A 20,341-nucleotide genomic window follows, 5' to 3' on the forward strand; every position below is an offset into this window, starting at 1 on the left:
GTCCAGTAGAGAGCCCAGTCAGTTCCAAAGGTCTGTGTTCCTGGACTTCTGACCCAGTTTCATTCCCAGTGGAATGCAGCTTCCTGGTTCAAAGACAAAAATCTTTGATTCTTTCCTCCCACCTACCCTATTCACAAGAAGTCATAAGAAAAAAAAAGGCAGCTTGGAATAGAAGCCCTAAAGTTTTGTTTGGCTATCACTGGCCCTTTGTAAATCAACATCTGAGTGAGTTAAGTGTGCATGAATCAGAAACACAAGGGTCACATTCCCTCTGAAATACTTGGGGTGCAAAATGCACTCTGAATTTAGCCTAATCTCAAATTAGGAGGCAGGCCAGGCCCTTGTCGAGTCTCCCTTGCCCTGATGTTTGGTCCAGCAACCAGGACCCCAGCTGCTCAGGACAGAGCTGCAGCTCCCAGCCCTGAATTCCTGTGGCTGGCTCGTGATAGCCGCCTGACAGCCTGCTGGAGGGGTCCTGCACCCGGGCTCCATAATCCATACCAACGATACCAAAGCCGCAGTGATGGGTCTTCCCCAGCAGGCAGAATGTGAGGCAAGCGATAATGAGAACAATGAAAGGGTCTGACATGGAAATTTCAGTAGGAAACAAGCAATTACATGAGAACAAACATTCCCAACGCCACTCACAATCATCAGAACACATAACAGTGATTATAAAAACGATAGCAACAAATTTAGACCCAGAGCAGTTTGTGCTTTGGAAAAAAGAGTCCTCCTGGGGCGGAGCTGTGACCTTCCCTGGCACATGTGGACATGTGTGTGTGTGTGTGTGTGTACGCACGCGCACACGCGCGTGTCGGCCTTTTGGAACACATGAATTTCATTTGACTTGATTTAAAGCTGGATCTCTTTCCCTTGCAGTTGAAACCACTTCTCTTGAACAAACACATTTCCATCCATCAGGCAGGGAGGAAATTGTGAGTCAGAAAAGAGGACAGGATTTTCTCTGGACCTGCTGTATGTTCAGTCTGAGGATTGCTGAAAAATGTTCTAACCTGGAGAAAAGAACAGTCCCGTACTGTAGAGCTGTGCCCTCCAGCCCAGGACTAGAAGGGAGGATCGCAGTGAGGAAGGTCTAGGATGGAAATATCTTGCAAGGAACCAAACTGACTGGGTCACACCAGCTGTCCTTTTTTCATCAAGATTCATGGCGCCATCAATCTAGTGTCTAAGATTTTTAAAGGTGGGTTCTTTCCTTCCATTGAGTGGAAATAAATGCAAGTGTCTGGGTGCTGGTGCACCTCTAAACTATCCCTGCTTATCTCCATCGTGGGATGCCTTTATCACCTAACTCTAGCCCCCATACATAAATAGCCATTGGTCCTGACCCTGCAAAGAGGAGGCCTCCAAACATAACGAGATAGCCTGAGAGAATTATGAGTTTACACATGGTAGCAGGTTGGCAAGTCGGGGGCAGAGCCAGGAAGGCTTCATGCTGACATTAATCGCAGTTTATAGCTGGTGTTTATTTTTTCCTCTAGCCAATTACAAGCTGCCTCCTCCTCCTCCCCTTTCTCACCTGCAGGGCCCTTGGGGCTTTCCCCAGGCCCTGAATTCCCATGCTGGAGGGGCCTTTACAGCTAGAAGTCACTGAGTCACCTGCCAAGGCTAGCAGCCAAATTTAGATTCCTCGTGGCCTCAGCCACCAGCCTTGGGAGGGAGTGCTGACCCCAGAGGAATTCAGTTAATTCGGTGGAACCCACCCTGGCTGTCCATGGGTCACATTGTGAAATAGGCACTTGGGTTTTGGCATGTATCACCTTTATTCTTTCAGATTATAGGCTTAATTTTCTAGGCAAAGAGGCAAAATTACTCAGATCTGCATAAACTCTAGAGAACTGGATAGCCAAACTGGAAACTGAGGTCCTTACCCCGCCCCCACTCATTCCCAGTACAAACAGTGACAGTGGATGCTGGTGAGGATTCTGAAAACGTGCAACAGAGATGAGATCGTGTACAAAGCACTTCAACAGGGTCTCTTCTTCAGAAATCTCTTTTTTGGGATTTTGAGGAAATCTAAGAGGCAGTTCTGGATTTTGATTGCTTTATTTATCTTTAAGCCCTGACATCTAAGGAATCTCTGAGAAGCCCTGGCCTGGGGTCCCACCTGGCCAGCCAATGAAGAAGCTTCCTAAGCACATGTGGTTCTAGGGCCCAGGACTCAGGCATTCCAGGGAAGGAGTTGATGGAAAACTGAATCTCTTTCCCTGGCAGTTGAAATTTTGCTAGGATCCAAACTAACTGGGACTCACCAGCCATCCTTTTTTTCATCACGATTCATAGCACCATCAATCCAGTTTCCAAGATAAGAATTTTTCCTTGGAGCTTACGCTGCCCACGGCATAGCTTAGCTGAAATCCCAAGGACTGGACCATGAGAATTCCAAAGCCTTCACCCCCACCCTCATCCACCAACTCTGGTGCTCAGGTGATGAGAAGGTCATCCTAATTAAAACCACGTGGCAGGGTTTCAGCTGTGGAAAATTGCTGGATCCTTTCTCCTTCCTCCCACCTCCTCTTCCCTCTCCTTAAACACACACATGCCACTTTCCCTCCCTTTATTTAAGCAAACAATTCTCTCCATGATTAAATACAGCTCCTTCTTATCTAAATAGTCCACAGATGTATAAAGACACAGGAGCTTTCTGCTCCTATTTGGAGCTTGTTCTGGTACCCATCTTCTCCAAACCTACAAAAAGGCCCTCGCTGACAGAAATTCCTAACGCCTGTTCCTCAGTAAATCAGCCCGGCTCGGCAGGCTGTCCTCAATTTATCAAAGAGGTGGGATTTCCCCTCCAAATACTTCAGTTTTCCCCTTTTCTTGGCCTCTCCCATAACCTTAGCTTGAAACTGCCCAGATGTGAACAAATGGAACATGAAAAGTCCAAATTCTGTTGTCAGATTCAGATAGGACGGCAGAGTCGAGGTAAATACCACCAGTTGGTCAACTTCAACAATGCCTGGTGGTCCAGGCCTAGGAACTAAGGGAATTCGGTAGAGGGCAGAGGCTGGGAGTGCTCAGTTTGCTGAGGAAGAAAAAAAAAAAAAAAAAAAAGAAGGGACCTGTGAGTTTCCAGAATAAGTGAGGTCTGCTGAAGAAGAATCAATTATCAAGACGTGGGATGAAAGTGAAATCAAATGAGTGGAGGGTTGAGAGGATTAGCCACCAGGGTTGGGTTTCTAACTGGGGGTCTCTCACATAGTGATTTTCTTTCCAATCCAAAGCACAGTTAATACTGAGTCCAGAGGAGGTAGGATCTACGTAGGGTGCCCAGATGAGGCATTATTACAGCAGGAAGCAAAGATACCGTTTAGCCCCACAGCCCTTCTCACTTTCCCTTCCAGCCTCACCCTCAAAGTGTGCTCAGCAGACCAAGAGTGCGGCCTCTCCCCACAACCAGGAGCCCATCAGAAATGCAGGACTCCAGCCCCACTGCCTTACCCCCAAACAACCTGCATTTTCCCCCAGTCACCAGTGACTCTGTGGCTCCTGTGCTTATTAAAGTCTGAGAAGCACTACTTGGGAAGCCAGATGTACCTAGCTAAAGGAAAGAGGCTTCCTGCCCTCGTGTCTCCACACTACCTCTTTTATTAACTAACACCTAGTAAGAATAACTCAGAACTTTAGAAAGGGCTAAAGTAATACGGAGAACATGGGTAGGTATAAGGGAGATACCAAAATAATAGCTCCCAAGCAACTTATGTCCTGCAAAAATGCTTTGCAACGTAAGATCCAACAGACTGCTGGCATCTGAGAAACCCAGAGCACTAGTTCAAAGTTCAAATTCTAGAGACCCATGGCAAACCTTTTGAATCCGAATTACCAGGTATGGAAGTCAGAAAACCACTTGTTAGCAGGCTCTCCTCAATGATCTATGTTAAAAAAAATAATTTTCTTCCAATGAAATTTTGAGGTTTATCTGACACTGAAAGTGTGTTATCTTAATTTCCCCCTTACACTGGGAAAGAAGTTGGAAACTTCCTTCTGACTCTTTTCTCTCTGAAGGGAATAGATAATTGTCTGGGGCTTGGAATGGACTAAGATTCTGGGGGAAATAATAAAATGAATCCATACTCATATTTCTTAGAAAGCTCTGGGGATCCATGCTAAAACTTAAGAGTGATTCTATTTCCTTTGATTACTGTTGGGTGATTGGTACAGACTTTTCTTCCTCTGGAGCAAAGGTGAATTGCAGAAATCTCTGTACCAATTGTGGGGAGATAACCTTAGAAGTAAGACCAGCCAAACAGATAACATTGTGACCCTTCATCTCTTTCTGCCCCTGAGTAGGAGAGCACCTGTATAATCCCCTAAAGAAGTGTGGGTGCTATAGAGCTTGAGAGCAAGGCTCCTAACCTTGGTGCTACCAGCAACTCTAAGGCACAATGCTTAAGCAGTCCTGACCCTTGGGGAGCCCAAACTCCAGGAAGACTCCAGCAGCAGAAGCCAAGATGCCTTTGTACATCACTATCCTTTTGTTGATTTGTTAAAAAAAAAAAATCAAAACAGCAATGGGAAATTATGGGTCACAGTGATGGGGCTTCAGCAAGGTGACAAAGATATCCACACCCAACCTAAAAGAGATTTTCCTTTTCATTAAACATAGTGGGGAATAAAAAGGAAAAAATGCCAATATTTGCCTTGACTTGGCTAGCATATCACTAGGAGAGCTAATGTATATCAGCATGGGAAAATCTTTAGATACTAGGGCACAGCTTTCATGGACTGTTCCCAAGTCCTCACACCATGCCTGAGAATGGTCTCTCTGTGCTCCTGTATTTTTCGGTGACCAGAGAGTATTTACTCACTTCTAGGTAAAACTGCCAGTTGTCTGAGGTTTGGAGGTGCCTTGTTAATCAGAGAATGGTGTTCAATGAAGTTGTCCCTGTGAGTGCTCACAGAATTAAAAGTCACACTGAGGAATTCCTTGGGCAAAACATATATCATCTAATATGAAAAGGCTTGGGCTCAGCAAGTGCCACCCTTGGGATCCAAAGAGAAGCTCGGGAGTCACTCAGATGTTGTTCCCATGTGTCTAGCCCCTAGCAGCCCTGGGTTCTGGTTCCAGTGACACCATTGACCTGGGAACCCCAAACTCCTTGTGAAACCCCAGCCATCCCCCATCTCAGCTTCTCCATCTGTAAATTAAAATTTAAATTAAACAGTTGGATGTTGTGTCCTATAAGACCTCATGCGGGTCTAAGACTCTGGGTCCCAGAGAGTTTTCAAATTTTAGTTGGTAATTTTAACATGGAACTGGCTGAAGAGGAGAGAGCATTTGAAACCAAAAACATGGAAAAGAAAGGCAGGGTTGAAAAATACATTCTTTGCAGAGCAAGTATGTAACCTTTGCTGTGGTCTGAAAGCACACACAGCCAGGAGAAATGCTTCTGGAAGTTATTCACGGGAGCAGATGGTCAATGTGGGATGGAGGTGAAGGGAGCCGATGGTGCCTCCCGGGTGCTCCTCCAGCTCACCCACACCTACTTATCATTTCAAAGCTGTAAAGCTAAGAAGACCAGAAAACATCCCTGAAGAAACTCAAGCAAGGGGGATGCAGAGGGGAAGTAGTCTATCACTCGGGGGGCGGGGAGGGGGGTAGAAAAAGGCACAACTCACATTATCATTGATTAATTGAGTGATTTTAGTCAAGTGAATATTGATACATGGCAGGAAAAGCATGAAAGTAAAATGAACACATACGGGAATTACTATTAATATAAGTGATAACATCAAAACATCTGGTAAAATGCAGTTAAAACAACACAAATGAAATGGAATGTAAAACATTTTCACAGTATTCAAAGCTTTTGTAAAAGATTTAGACTCTAGAAGAGGAGTGCTACGTGAGGGGACTAGAGGAAACAGGAATTTCACCCATGCCCTATGTATCTGCTGGTGACAGATCAGAGTGGCTGCGAAGCTATTGCCTGGGAGTCCCCAAGGTGCGCTTCGGAAACGGATGGCCTGAGCCCGCATCTGCGGACTTATGAGAGAGCAACCAGTTGCTTGGGAGTCTGATGAGAAACACACATTCTAGCTTTGGGCACTGGGCTTTCGGTAATTTACAGATCCAGATGAAAACTGGAACTCTGACCGCATGTTGCCTTCGGGAGCCCTCGGTGCTAACGTACGGACACCCAGAGCCACGCATTCCATGGGACGGTCTAGAAGGAAAGTGTTCTTGGGATTCTCAACTCACTTCTTAAGAGAACTAGTAATCTTCAAAGACTGAGCTGAGTTCTGCCAATGACTTCGCAGGATTCTACCCAGAGTGATTTTCAACCATCACAAATATGACCTTTGAACTGGCAACAACTACTGAATCACATACAGACCTCCTCTTTTGCAAACCGATGACCATGCAGATAGTCTACACATTAGTTTTGCTGTACCCTTGGTTGAGAAAACCAAAGGATTGTGAGAAAAATACAGCTTTGGGCCTGTCACCTCCCTTCATGCCCTAAAATTGCTGATGTGTTATAGACAAAGATAGTGTGTATCTCAGATCCGCAGTGAAACTCACCAGTCCCAGGACTGTCTGATCGGAATAAAACCTGCGGCTGCAATTCCTACTTCCAATATATTTTGAACTCGTGCTGAAAATGTCACTTCCTACCTGAGAATTCCCATTTAGAGAGTCGCACAGCACGGCCACCCATTCTTCCACAGTCTTTAAGCGGTAACTGCGAATACCCCACACAAACCCCTTCCCAAGGCCCTGCTTTGGACAGGGCCTGCTGCGTGTTGCCCTCTGTCAAAATGAGCAGATACATATGAGCACTGAACTCTTGAGTTAACCAACCCAAACAAGGCCCAGATCCATGCATTCATGAAATCGTTCTGAATTTCAGTTAACAATAGGAAAGTAGAATATTTCTAATTAACTAATATATATACACATTTTAAAAAGATCATCCAAAATTATAGGCAAATCACTTAAGATCCCCAACACTTTATGATTAAAGTTCAGAGAGAACCACAAAAAAAAAAAAAAAAAAAAGTGTTAAAATAACAGGATCACTAATTGTGAGAGGTTAATTATATCAGGATAACCCTCAGGTAGGTAATGAAGTTGGCATGCTGATTTTCAGACTGGAGTCTTCAAAAATTAACAGAATCTTCCACTGTTTCTGTGTCAGTCCAGGGGCCACGGGGGTGACACCTCCCAGCATCACTGCAGCTTCAGGATTGGGTATAAACATTCACCCAGAGGGACAACCACTAGTTCACCACTTTCAGGTTTTACAGAGGATTAAAAATTGGGCTTGAGGAGCAAATTAGTATTAATTGCTTAGAGTGACTTCCTATACACTGAACAAAAGGAGTAAAGTTGCTTATGTGAGTGAGTTTATGTACATCACTTATTAAACACAAGGGTTTTTAAGAAGTATCTTAGGGCACTCAGGAAAACTTGCAGAGATGTGTTGCCTTTGAAATTCTCTCCTTAGATGGGACACTTTGGGCTTAACTTTCCCTCTGCAGAATTAAAAAAAAATTTTTTTTTAAGTGCAGAAGGACAGGCAGGCTGGTTGTTCTGAATTTCTTTGATCCACAATCAGGTCAAAAGTAATCCACTTCTTTACAGGAAAGAATAAGCATAGAAAGTACTGTGAGTTTTGCCTGGTACTGTGTGGAGGCCAGGACAATCCAGAACTCCTCAGAAAATAGGGCCACACAGTTATGCTATCAGGTAAACCCAGCTCCCACCCCAAATGTCCAGTGAGAAAGCTGCCCTGCTGGAAAGTAGCTTCAAAGGCACTAAAAGACCCTCAGCCCAGTACCCCTTTCAAGTGTCAACGTAGACTTTTTTTTTAAACGTTGAGAAGTTCATAGGGTTTTGCTGTTCTTCTCCCTCCTCCCCCCAAAAAGAGAAAAAAAGAAAGTGAAATGAATGGACAGATGAAATTAGAGCACAAAGCTCTTCACCCAATTACAATTCATACTGACTAGCAATTTGTGGGGCTGTTCCTAATATTTTTTCCTTTGTTTTTTTCTCTAGCGATGCTTTCTAGAAACCATTAACCATTGCCTTCTCAGTCTGAAAATCGTCATCTCTCTCCGGCCCAGGGTTTGGCGGCCACAGTGTTTCCTTTTCCTCACACAAAGGCAGGCATGTGCCGCCCTCCACATGTCTGGAGGTCCTATCATGCACGGAGGCTGCTGTTAACTGCCATCCACATGGCATCTGAGGCTAGCTGATTCACATCACAGGACGATCACGTGGAAAGGCAGGGCAGGCCTGACCTCCCTGTGTTGTCGATTACATACTGTCCTTGTGCTTTTTCTCCCTTACACTGACCTTCTGGAACTGATCCTAAGTGGTAGGAGTGGTATGTGTTTCTGTCCAACGCAGGCACAAAGAGAAGCTACTCTGGAATGAAGAGCACATCTTACCAATAGTTGGAATGTTCTAGTCCCAAAGGCATAGATTGGCAGATAGGATCCATAAGCAACTTGTAACAACACAAAGAAAGTTGCAGAACTTTTATTTGTTGCTGTCGCTCACTTTTAGCCCAATCTCGGTTTTGCTTTTGTTTTTGTTTACTGGCCAAATTTTCTTTTTTAGTGGCTGTCTCTGGTTGAAATGGTTTGCACCTGCTTTACTCAGTGATGTGCTGTTCCACAGTCGATCCTAGAAGACTTCCTAATCTACATGGTTTTCCTTACCTGGGCATGCGGCTTTAAATACTGGCTGTCCCGGGTCTGGAGCATGGCTACAGGGGGGAAGGGGTGGGGATGGATGCTGCCAGAGCAAAGCCAACTGGAATTACAAGGTCCTCTACCAACCGAAGGAGCACTGAGCGTGAACGTCCAGGTTCTAGGGTGGCCTGCTCAGCCCCACCCCTCACCCCAGCCCACGGCTCCCTCCCCAACCTGCCCCCCTGGGGGAGAATCACTTAAAGACTGACTGGAAAGTGGGACATTCGTGGTTTTTCATCTTCTTCATGAAGTTTTTGAATTCCTTGTTTTTCTTGTCCCACTTGTGGATTGCCGTCAACAAGTACTGGCTCTTCACCTTCCGGCCCATGATGAGGAAATGGTGGCTGAGGTTGTCCAGTTGGTGGCATGGGCAGTCAGCCCCATTCTTCAGGTACAGGACCAGCTTCTTCAGTTCCTTCTTCTTGATGGGTCCCAACTTCAGGGGCTTCTTCTTCTTGGGGACAATCTTTTTGTCACCGTTTTCTTTTTTCACTTCTTTGATTTTCATCCTCAATGCTAGAGATGGTGCAGGCAAGGAGGGGAAGAGGAGAGAAGGAGGAAGAAAGCATGTTAGAATGAAAGTTTTGCATCTAAAGCAATAACCTAAACTGAAGGCTCCAGGTGAGGCCGAAAGGAAAGGCCACTGGCAAGTCAAAGAAAGAGGCCGTTTTATAGATGAGCACCAAGGTCTCGGTTCTTCTCTATATTCGGATTCTGCCCCCTACTTTCATGGTGTTTAATGGTAACTCGATAATTGCCTTGGGACACTATGAGATTCTCGAATACAGTTTCAGAACCCAATCATATTTCTCTTTTTTAAAAAAAATTCAGTGACTCAAAACATCACACAAGGCTTTAAGAGAAGGGGATCACATAACTGAATATTATCCATATAATCTAATGCTACAGACCTCAGGATTCAAAGAAAAAACTCACCCCGAGTTTTGTTTTGTTTTTAAAGAGAAAGCCATTGGTTTGGATTTTCAACATCCAAAGGACCTAAAAGTCCTTGAAAGTTGGGTCTGGCAAACCAGACTGGCAATCTATGTGTGCAAGGCGCAGCAATGGGGAAATGTAAATGGTGCATCCAATGGTGATGCTTGACCGCATCAATAATCAGTGCCCAACTTCTGCACCAGAGAAATCATGATCCCTACCACTGTGCCTCTAGGGAGTTCTGACAGCAGGTACTGCTAATGTTCTGTCAACCACAAGGCAACCACTAACGGGTGCCACAAATGTTCTTTCCACTGGGTAGATCCACACAGAACCAAACTCTGCTTTGAGCTTTTGACAGATCAGAGCAACTCTTGGTGAAGTCCTCACAGAGAAATCCAAGTGATGACCCCTGGAGTCTAACAGAAGATGTGGGCACAAGCTTCTGCACCCATCTACCAAGTCCATCTATCTCTTCTTTGTCTCTACAGAGCCTGAGTTCACATTATTTTAATGTGCATGTATGGACAGGAAATTTAGTGATGGCTCTGCAAGGTCTGGTTGGTGAAGATAATTAAATTCATGTGGAGGCCTTCTATAAGAGGTAAATGTACTTAAAATACAGCATCGTCGCTGTGACAGTCAACTCCCCTCTCAAGCTGGCCAGCCCAGATAGCTCCAAAGGAGAGGAAAATCATTCTCCAGATGCCAGCCACCAGATAATTTGTGCATCCTCTGAATTCTTCTAAATTCAAAATTAGCAAGCTCCTTCTTTTTAATAACTCAAAGCTCCTACCCACACTCCACAAGAACAGGCTTGAATCTGAACAGAATAGCACTAGCTAACAATTAGGAGAGCATATCACATGCCAGGAAGTGTGCTAAGTATTTTCCATGAATTTCCTCAATTAAACCTAACAACTTCACGAGGAAGGTATAATTATTTTTCCCATTTAATAGATGAGAAAGCTGTGGTACAGGGGGTTAAATTTACTTGGCCAAAGTCACTAATCCCCAACTTCAACCCATGTCTTAAATGTTCACTTTGAATCATTGTATAGCCCATGCTGACTCTATGGCTGCAAAATTCTTCATAATGAACCTGATATTTACATGACTGGCTATATGGATCAAGGAAATAAGGGGGAGAAGCTCAGACTCATTTCCTGGTTTCATCCACATTTCAAAATGATTTCATTTATAAAATGATAGAAGGCATTCTCCTGCTTGAAAAAAAAAAACTGCTCTGGCAAAGGAAACACTATATTTATTGTTTAGTGTTTAGTTTATTAGAAAAAACACCCTTGGCTAACCAGAGAATAAGGAGGGGAGATCATCCTAGGAACGAACCTTTAATGAATGTGTCAAAGTCAGTAAATTAAATGCTCCCACTGCTTTCTTTTTCTTACAAAAAGAGTTCCGGATTTTGCAGTCTACTTAATCTCATATAATACCCTGGGCCTGGTATCCCTTAAGAAATGCCTCACTCCCAAGGGCAGCAGAAGGTTCAGGAACTGGGCACTGAGCAGCAAAAGGCTCTCTCTGAGGATTAATCTTGACCTTAAAGGCTGGCCCAGGCTTCCCAGCATACACAGGAGTGAGCTGAACATAGCCTCCCAACAAGTTCCTTTCTTTAAGCTCTTCCGGACCCAAACCAGCCACTGCCCAGTGCTTCTGATTATACCTGATTCCTAACCCCACTCTGGACAGAGTGTAGTGGGGATCAGCAGGCAGGAGTGTGGCAAACAGAAAGCAACAGAAACCACCCATCCAGGGCTTCACCCCAGACATGCCTACACAGGCTGACACCCAGCTTAGCTTCCCTTATTGGCTGATGAACTTTGTGCCTGGTGGTTCACTTGGGAAAAGACTTCAACTGTTCTGGTCTGTGGCTCACTGAATGAGGAAAGTTCTCAATGGGGTTGAATAAGAGACCAGCAAGAGAGGAGACTCACTGCCTCAGCCCAGGCAAAGTCAAGTCTCCATCTCTGCCTCCTCTCTGCAAAACAGAGAAAACAGGACTGGGAGAAAAGAAAGGGAGAAAAGAAAGAAGGAAAAGAAAGAAAAGAGAAAGAAAAGAAAGAAAGAAAGAAAAGAAAGAAAGAAAGAAAGAAAGAAAGAAAGAAAGAAAGAAAGAAAAGAAAGAAAGAAAGAAAGAAAGGGCAGCAAGGAATACTGCAGGAAGGTAAGAGATAAGAACAATTCTGCTCCTTTCATAAGACCCTCTAAATAAAGTGGCCCCATAGTGTTAGATGAACTCTAAGCTACTTCCCAAAGTCTAAGGCTGAGAACCATTCTCTTATAGAAGCAATCATTTATATCACCAGGCGAGATGAGTGCATGCCCCAACTGGCAATGTGGGCACCCTCTTTTATTTTTCTTATTTTTATCTATTTATTTATTTGAAAGAGAGAGAGTAAGAGAGCACATGGGGGAGGGGCAGAGTCATGAGCAGACTCCACATGGAGCACAGAGCACGAACCCGACACAGGGCTCAATCTCACGACCCTGAGATGGAGACCTGAGCCAAAATCAAAAACCAGATAACTTAACCGACTGTGCCATGCAGGCACCCTGCAGGCACCCTCTTTTCTGCAGAGAAATGAGTCGGTTTTTGGGTGCTGGACTCTACAGATGAGCATAGGCTAGGCTGTGCTGTGCACGGCTCCATACTTTGTGCTCGCAGCAATCATGTTAAGAGGGAGCCGTTATTATTTATTACAATCAAGGAGAAGGACTCAGGTTAAGTAATGACAACCCAAAGCCACAGTATGTAAGAGATAGAATCAGAATTAAAACCCACACTTAACCCCAAAGACCACACTCTTTCCTACTACACCATGACTGGGTTTAAAATGATATTGCTTCAGTGGAAACTATTTCACTCTTTTGATTGTGTTGCTTTTAATCACAACTCAAATCAAAAATTAATGTTCCTTTGCCATGACCGTGTAAAGGAATTCAGTTTACATAGGTGGGGGGACAGCGAGGGGAGAGGGGAATCAAATGATGGAAATGTGTTATGCATTAGGCTCTTTATTTCTTGCCATTTGGCTCAGTTTCTTTTTTGAGGTGGGGAGAGTAAGGAAGGAGGAGGCACATATGGCCAGAAATTACTAACATCTTTCCATCTTTTAAGGGTTTATTTTAGGGATGCAGATTACCAACAATGTTTGGATAGGCGATTAGCAGTCCAAGGTTGATTTCTCTGGGCCTTGTGGATATGTGCACAGCCCCCCACCATACCACATCCAGGGGCTTCTGGGACAGGGATGGGTGCTGGCCCAGGAGCAGCCTGGAACCGATCACCACTTCCTCCCATCCCAGCCGGCCTCCACCCTGCAGACAGTGCCTGGACCCCCAGAGATCTATCTATAGACTGGGTTCACCGTTTACAATGCAAATGATGGTGTGAGGCAGGCAAAAGGCAACAGCTGGTGCACTGCACAGAGTACCGGGTCCCAGGTTCTAACTGTGTGACCACAAGATCTGGTTCTGAGCTCCCTGTGTCTCCGTTTTCCACCTGTGAAGTGCAGAGCGTAGCCTGCCTGCTGGCCTGGCAGCACTGCCATCAAGAAGGCCCATGTGGGGCAATCCTGGGGAGCCCGGAGATCTCCTCTCTGGCACCACCCCACCCCAGGCTTGGTCTTCTCTTTCTTACGGTGCCCTTCTCACCCTGGAGGGAAATGCTTCTACAACCTCAGGCCCGTGATCTCAGCTACTTAGAACACACCTGGACCCTGAACTAAAACAAAAGAAACAAACAAAACACTTAACAGGTGTTTGTTTGTTTGTTTGTTTTTAGCAACAACTTAACATCTTCTGAGTCTAGAATATTACTCCCACCTCTCACCTTACTGGTCACTGCCAGCAAGAATTCAGAGACCCAGAAACTTTGAAAGCCCAAGTTAAGGTTGAGGTTAGGGGCTTTCTAGGTCTTTCTCATTAATCTTAAAACAAATAACCTCTTATATTCAGGTAGACTCTTAAAATTTCATTTCATTTTTAGTCACCTAAAACCACTTTTTTGCTCAGAAATGATACTTCCTTGGTAGCCTCCCCATGAGGCAAACCACTTTTTTTGCTCAGAAATGATACTTCCTTGGTAGCCTCCCCATGAGGCTTGGGTATCTTTCTGAGGCTGAAATGAGAACAGGAAACTCATTATACCCAATTCAAACCCAGACTCTCTTCAAAACCATCTTTTCTTCTTGACCCTCCCCTTGACCCTAACAGTGCCACCATTTGTCCAAGTACCTAGACAGGGTGCTTGAATGTATGGCAACCCTTGGCCAAGAACCAGCCATTCATACTACCAATAATGTGGAATTGCTGCCGGAGTGCAAGAAGGATCCAATGCAAAAGGTGGGAAAGGAGCTAAGTCAGTGATCAGATTTGTGACTTGGCTGATTACAAGTGAAAGTGAAGTACAAGTGAAAAGTCAAGTACAGGGAAAAGAGAGAATGCGGGCCCTTGGGGAGCACCATCACTGGGGAGAGAGGGAGTTTTATTGTAAAAAGTCATCAGAGGCACAGATGGAAAACCAGGCAGCCAAGTGTCTCAGAAAGCACAGGGGGAGGGTATTTCAAATAGAGGAAATGCTCCTCCATCCCAAATGCTGCTAAGCTCAAGCATGAGTATGAGACAAGATCATTCAACTTGGTGATTTGGGGGCACTGATGGCCTGTGGGAGGGGTGGGGGTGAATCCTGGGGAGCTAAAAACCTCTGGGAAGAAAAAATAAAAGGTATACTATACCACTAAGCTTCTGGAATGTCTGTGAGGAGTTACCATTGGCTACTTCTAGTCAAACACATTAGATTGAGCACACACAATCATTTGCACTCCATTCTGCAGTCAGTTTAAAATCACAGTAAAAAAAAAAAAGTTATAAACACATGTGAGAAAACAAGAACATATCAGCAGGCAGGATAATAGAAAGCAAATGGGTGGTGAACCCTGGCTTGACAAGAAGAAAAGCTGAAACCTAGCAGCTTATGGATAGAGATGTCTGTAAGAAACAAGCCAATCCACACTGCAGGACCCAGAAATGTTCATGATTCGGGGCCACTGGGGACTTCTGAGCTCTATTACAGAGGTTGTACTAAATCTAAGAAGTGGCTAAAAATCTCTAGAAAGATACTCAGAACCACTAGCCTTGGGCCATAAATCTGGTAACAGCCTCTCACCAACCTCAGCAACAACCAAGAGGTTTATCCTATATAGAAGGTTTGAACCAGATTCTGGGCTTAGGCACCCTAGACGCAAAGGAGAGCAGGGTGGTAATGGGCTGTATTCACTCCATAGGATTAAGTGACAGTCTGCACAATAAGCAGTGACTCCCTCAGGTCTTGGAACACTGCATTTACAGCCCCCAAAGAGAAGTGATGAGTTTCTATCTAAAGAAATTAGTAGTCCTAAAGAAAAGACCTGCAGCTCCTCCACCAGCAAAACTCTAAAACAAGGCCCTAACAAGTTACAGGCCACGCATTCACACACAGAGCTTTCAATGTACTGCCTCACTCTTCAATTCCAATGGCCAGCTAGGGATCAGCAAGCGTTTACACAAAGCCTCAAAGTGTGAACCACAGAGACCAAAACATACAAAACAAACAAAAAGAGAATCCAGAGATAAGAGAAACCATGCAGGGAACACAAGGAAACTTTTTACAAAGATAATATTAGATAAAGCATTGTGTTCGTGTTCCTAAAACCAGAATGGAAAGCTATTAGAAGAGATGCTCAGAGAACAAAAAGAGTATTTGGATATTTAAAATGTGAGAATGCTAGACAAGTACTTTAAGATAAGGTTGAACAGTTTCCTGGGAAGCTGAAAAAAAAATGACAAAGAAAGGGGAAATAGGCGACAGAAGAAGACACAACAGGCTCAGCCAGGAGCTTCTGCATCTGAACAAGAGAGAACCAGGGAAGTGAGCAGGAGAAATACCAAAGAAATCATACAAGAAAATTCCCAGAAATAAACATGAATTCTCAGATTAAACGGACCCAGCTCAACAAATCATGACATTGGAAACACCAACATAAAGAGAACTTTTAAAATCGTCTAGAGAAAAAGAGATTATACCTCTAGTGCAGAGGATCAGGCAAGCAGAATAACATTGGATTTATCAATAGCAACACTAGACGCTGGAGGGTAATGGATCAATGCCTTTAAAATTCCCAAGTTCAACCTGAACCAAGCTATCAATCAGTGTCTGAGTGTAGAATAAAGACATCTTCAGAAGTTCAATGGTTAGAAGAAAGCGGTCTTCCATTCATTTTTTTTTTCTTAGGAAACTACTCCATGAGGTGCTCTACAAAAGCACAAAATTAAGACAGACACAGGATTGAGGACATCAAAGATCTAACATGTGACAAAAGTAATGGAAGTCCTAAAAAAAAAAAAAGAAAAGTAATGGAAGTCTTAAAATGATTTTTCCAGAACAACCACGTGGCAGGCCTGAAGTTCAATCAGTCCACACCGAAACCAGAGGAAGAGGGCTCAGGCAGATGACCTGCTGTATACCTGCAGAAAAGTTTAGGGCTGAATTCTTATTGTAAACATAAGGAACAGGGAACAGAAAATGAGACAACTGCTATCTCAAAGGAAAACAAAAAGGCACACAGGAAAGGGAATGTAGATGCATTAGACTACATGCCTCAGCTGCAAGTCACATTTATTTATTGTGGTACCTTAAATATTGAGTAGTCATTTAACCCAAAGTGTGGTATAATTTTATTGTAAATGGAGAGGAGTGGACTTGTAAGATGTATCAATCTTCATCTTCAGCAATGCAAAATCAATAAGTAATAACTAAAGATTAAAATTAAAAATCGATGTTATTTGGGGCACCTGGGTGGCTTAGTTGGCTAAGCATCTGCCTTCAGCTCAGGTCATGATCTCGGGGTCCTGGGATCGAGCCCTCTGTCAGGCTCCCTGCTCAGGGAGGAGTCTGCTTCTCCCTCTCCCTCTGCAGGCCCCCCTGCTCATGCTCTCTATCTCAAATAAATAAAATCTTTTAAAAAATTAGTGTTATTTTAGTTAGTCTATAAATAGACTCCATTTGGCTAAATATCAAAAGAAATAATTAGTTAGAAATATTTAGTTAGAAATAAATAGTTGGAAAATATTACCTATGGGTTGTGGGAATTAGTGGCAGGAAAGCATCACACAGGGGACTGCAGTTTTTTGTTCAAACTGCAGTTTTTAACTACAATTAGAAAAATTTTAACACTATGACTTTTTATACTGCATTTACTTTGACTCAAAAACCTTACATTTTAAGAAAGTTTATAGCCTAGTAAAGAACTTAAATGTATATAAACTACAAATAAATCACAAAATGTGAGATCTTAAAAGAAGCACAAAGATTACATTTCCAGGTCCTCTACTCTTCATTCAAGTGAAGTTTAGTGTTAGGGCTTCCTAAGGGCTTTCAGTAAGAATTCTCCTCCCTGCCCCTCCATCCAGAGCTCTCTGCTTTGTTCCATAGCTCCTCCAAGCAGGGAGCAAGAAAGCAAGGGGATGAATGGGGTCTTGGTAGATTCTGGGGACAATCGGGCAATGAAAAATCATCCTAGAGCAGAAAACAGATCACACCCTGATTGCTAGTAACTTGCCTTTTGTCCTTTCTCCTGCAGAGAGGACTGGAGATCTCAAACAGATGATTTGAGGAACAGGAGGATAAGACTGGAAAACTCGTTACAAAGTGACCTGTTCCCAGTCCCTTGGATCAGGAAGGCCCACAGATGGGCACACCAGGCATCAGCCCCGTGAGCTTGGCTGACACCCCTCCTCCAGGTGAAATAGCCTTGCTATTCAAAAATAGCAAAACCTCACTCAGCACTAATAACAGAGAGGACCTGATTTCTACATCCTGGCCCCATTTCCACAACTTCCTTGGGTGGGCAACCCTGAGGCAGCAAGTGCCATCCCCAAATCCAACAGTGCAAATGAGCTTTGGTAACAGTTCAGGTCAGGGTTTGGCTGTGAGAAACCACAGCCTCCTTCCAACATGCAGCAGAGGGTCTGGGCACCAGGGCAAGCTGGCTTTGAGGCATCAGAGCCCAGATGAATCCTACTGACAAAGGCCCTGCAGAGGCAGCTTAACAGACCTTTCTGCTCCCAGCAGGAGCCAGTGTTTGGCATCATTAATTCGTTTACCAAAGAAAGAAGCCTGCATTTGGTCACAACAAGTCAGACTCTATCCCCTGACCACAAACCACATGCTGAATACTTACATGCGTTTACTAACTACAGGACATACGTTACAAAAAAACAAAGAACAAAAAACGATTGAAAGCAGCTTGCTTTTTCTCTCACTTACAAAATACAGCAGATGTAGAATATGCTCCTGAGTGACTTATTTGGGGCAAATTATTTCATTGAAGTCATCCTGTTTATCGGACCCCAGACATCTTGGGGAGGTTGGGGTAGAGATGTCAGGGAGCAGAGGGGAATCTCCAACTTTACAGATCCTCCCCAACACCCCCACAGAAATTCACACACACACAGCACAGCAGCATCCGTGTCAGCCATCCGGAATCCTGCTGCCTAATTGCTTGATTTCATGGATTGCATTAAATCCCCACTGATTTAAGCTAATGGTGCAAAATGAAAACCCCACTTTGAGAGCAAAGAGCTGCCTGGTGTGGTTTTATTTGGGAAGACGTGTGCACTGGCAGCCCTGGCAGCAGGGCCGAGGTCCTCAGAGTGGGACAAAGAAAAGCGTTGGCCCTCTCCTTCCCAGTAAGCACCGTATTCCTGCTCCCCCCGCCCCCCAGCAGGAGGTAGAGGAGAATAGAATTGCTTAAATGCAGTCAATCATTAGGATTGATTGAATCTTGGCTCCAAATCCAGGCAAACCCGCCAAGGCAAACAGTGTTTCCTGCCTCAGGGTCACTAGGTTTCCTCCATTCCTCTCCATTCCACCCCCACAGTGTTCGCCCAAATGGCAAGCTGGGATGTGTAGTGGTCTCTTGGAAGGAAAAAGATGGGGAGTAGGTCTGAAACGCCATGAGCTCTCCATGTCTCTGAGAGAAGTCCTCAAACTTTGTGTCATCTGAATCATCTGGAGGACTTGTTAAAAATGCAGATCGCTGAGCCAGTCTCTGATTGAGTAGCAATAGGAAGGGGCCCAAGAATTTGTATTCACGAAAAGTTCCCAAGTGAGGGACGCTTGGGTGGTTCATTTGGTTAGGTGGCCGACTCTTGATTTCAGCTCAACTCATGATCTCAGGGTCATGAGATCAATCCCTAAGTTGGGCTCCACACTCAGCGGGGAGTCTGCTTGAGATTCTCTCTCCTTCTCCCTCTGTCCCTCCCCCAGCTCATGTGAAAGAAAGAAAGAAAGAAAGAAAGAAAGAAAGAAAGAAAGAAAGAAAGAAAGAAAGAAAGCTAGCTAGCTGTTGGGCTGGTCTGGAGACCACATTAAGAACCAACAGTTCAAAGGATTTGAGGGCAAGTAAGGATAGGGTGGGCTTTTTGATTTGTCATCTTGGTTATTCACGGTGGTGAATTCTGAGAACTCTTCCTCAGATGGTATTTAAACATCTGGGAGACCCAACACACTGTGCACCCTCCAAACTCACTGAAGTTCCAGCTAAAGTCAGCAAGTTCAACATGGACATGTCCCAGACCCAGCTGACCTTGAGCAAGCACGTCTAGCACCATTTTCAGAATCACCAAGGTCTAGGGGACCCCCATCTTCAGAGGCAGATCTTGCAACAACAGGAAAAGAAAAAATGTGTTGCCTTTGGTAGCAAAAGGCAATACATTTCAGTGCAGAGGACTCCAGCTTCCGGTTCAGACTCCAACACTAACTTTCTTTTTTTTTTTCCAACACTAACTTTTTGTATAAATTTGGATAAATCACTTTACTTCTCTGGGTCACCATGAGGCCCACTTGGACAAGTTAATCTCAATTCCATTTCATTTGTGTCATCCGAATCACCTGGAGGACTTGTTAAAAATGCAGGACAAGTTCATCTCAATTTCCATTTCAATCTTTCTAAATCATCATACTTCCTTTCTCTGTTTTGGAATCCAGTATAGAAACACTAATCATCCAAGGGCTTTCCCTGAGATCGCCCATCTCAGATGGCAACTGCTACCCTCACCTGCTTACATTGCCTGGGGACCTTGCTTAAATCAACCGTAGCCGAAGCCCACAGTGAACACAGCAGCACAAGAGTCCAGTCCTGGAGTGAAGTCATCTAAACTCAGAAAGATAGCCCCAAAACACAACATAGAGAATATAATCGATGAGAGTGTAGTAGTGTTGGATGGTGACAGATGGTAGCTACACTTGTTGTGAGGATATCATAACATACAGAGAGGCTGCATCGCTATGTTGTAAGCCTGAAACTGACATAACAGTATGTGTCAACTCTACTCAAAGGAATTTTTTAAAGATACCCCCGAAAATGTGACACCCTCCAAGCCCAGTGGCCAGCAGGTCTTCATGCTATCCCATTTGGCAGATGGGAGGGGAGCCCTCGGGTGTACGGTGATCCTCAGCTGACCCTGGGCCCATCGCCGAGATATCCCTGAAGAGCTGTGAGCCCAAAGCCTCTGGGAACTGGTGGCAGGCACACCTTAGCTCTTATCTCTTTATTCTTTTCTTAGCTGATCTCTCTAAAGGCAGCTGATCTCACTTCAGGCAAAATTGATGCTTTTTCTA

General features: G+C 44.4%; 1 protein-coding gene across 1 annotated transcript in view; it reads right to left on the minus strand.

Annotated features, from left to right (window-relative positions):
- Positions 1–5,647: 5,647 nt before the first annotated feature.
- Positions 5,648–20,341, minus strand: part of SFRP1 (secreted frizzled related protein 1) — a 43,486-nt gene continuing 28,792 nt past the window's right edge. The window contains exon 3 of the mRNA XM_077849311.1: positions 5,648–9,240. Coding sequence (XP_077705437.1) covers positions 8,918–9,240 — 323 coding nt within the window. The 3' untranslated portion in view covers positions 5,648–8,917. The remainder of the gene's footprint in view (positions 9,241–20,341) is intronic.

The sequence above is a fragment of the Canis aureus genome, chromosome 15 (genome assembly GCF_053574225.1).
Source record: "Canis aureus isolate CA01 chromosome 15, VMU_Caureus_v.1.0, whole genome shotgun sequence".
Lineage (NCBI taxonomy): Eukaryota > Metazoa > Chordata > Mammalia > Carnivora > Canidae > Canis > Canis aureus.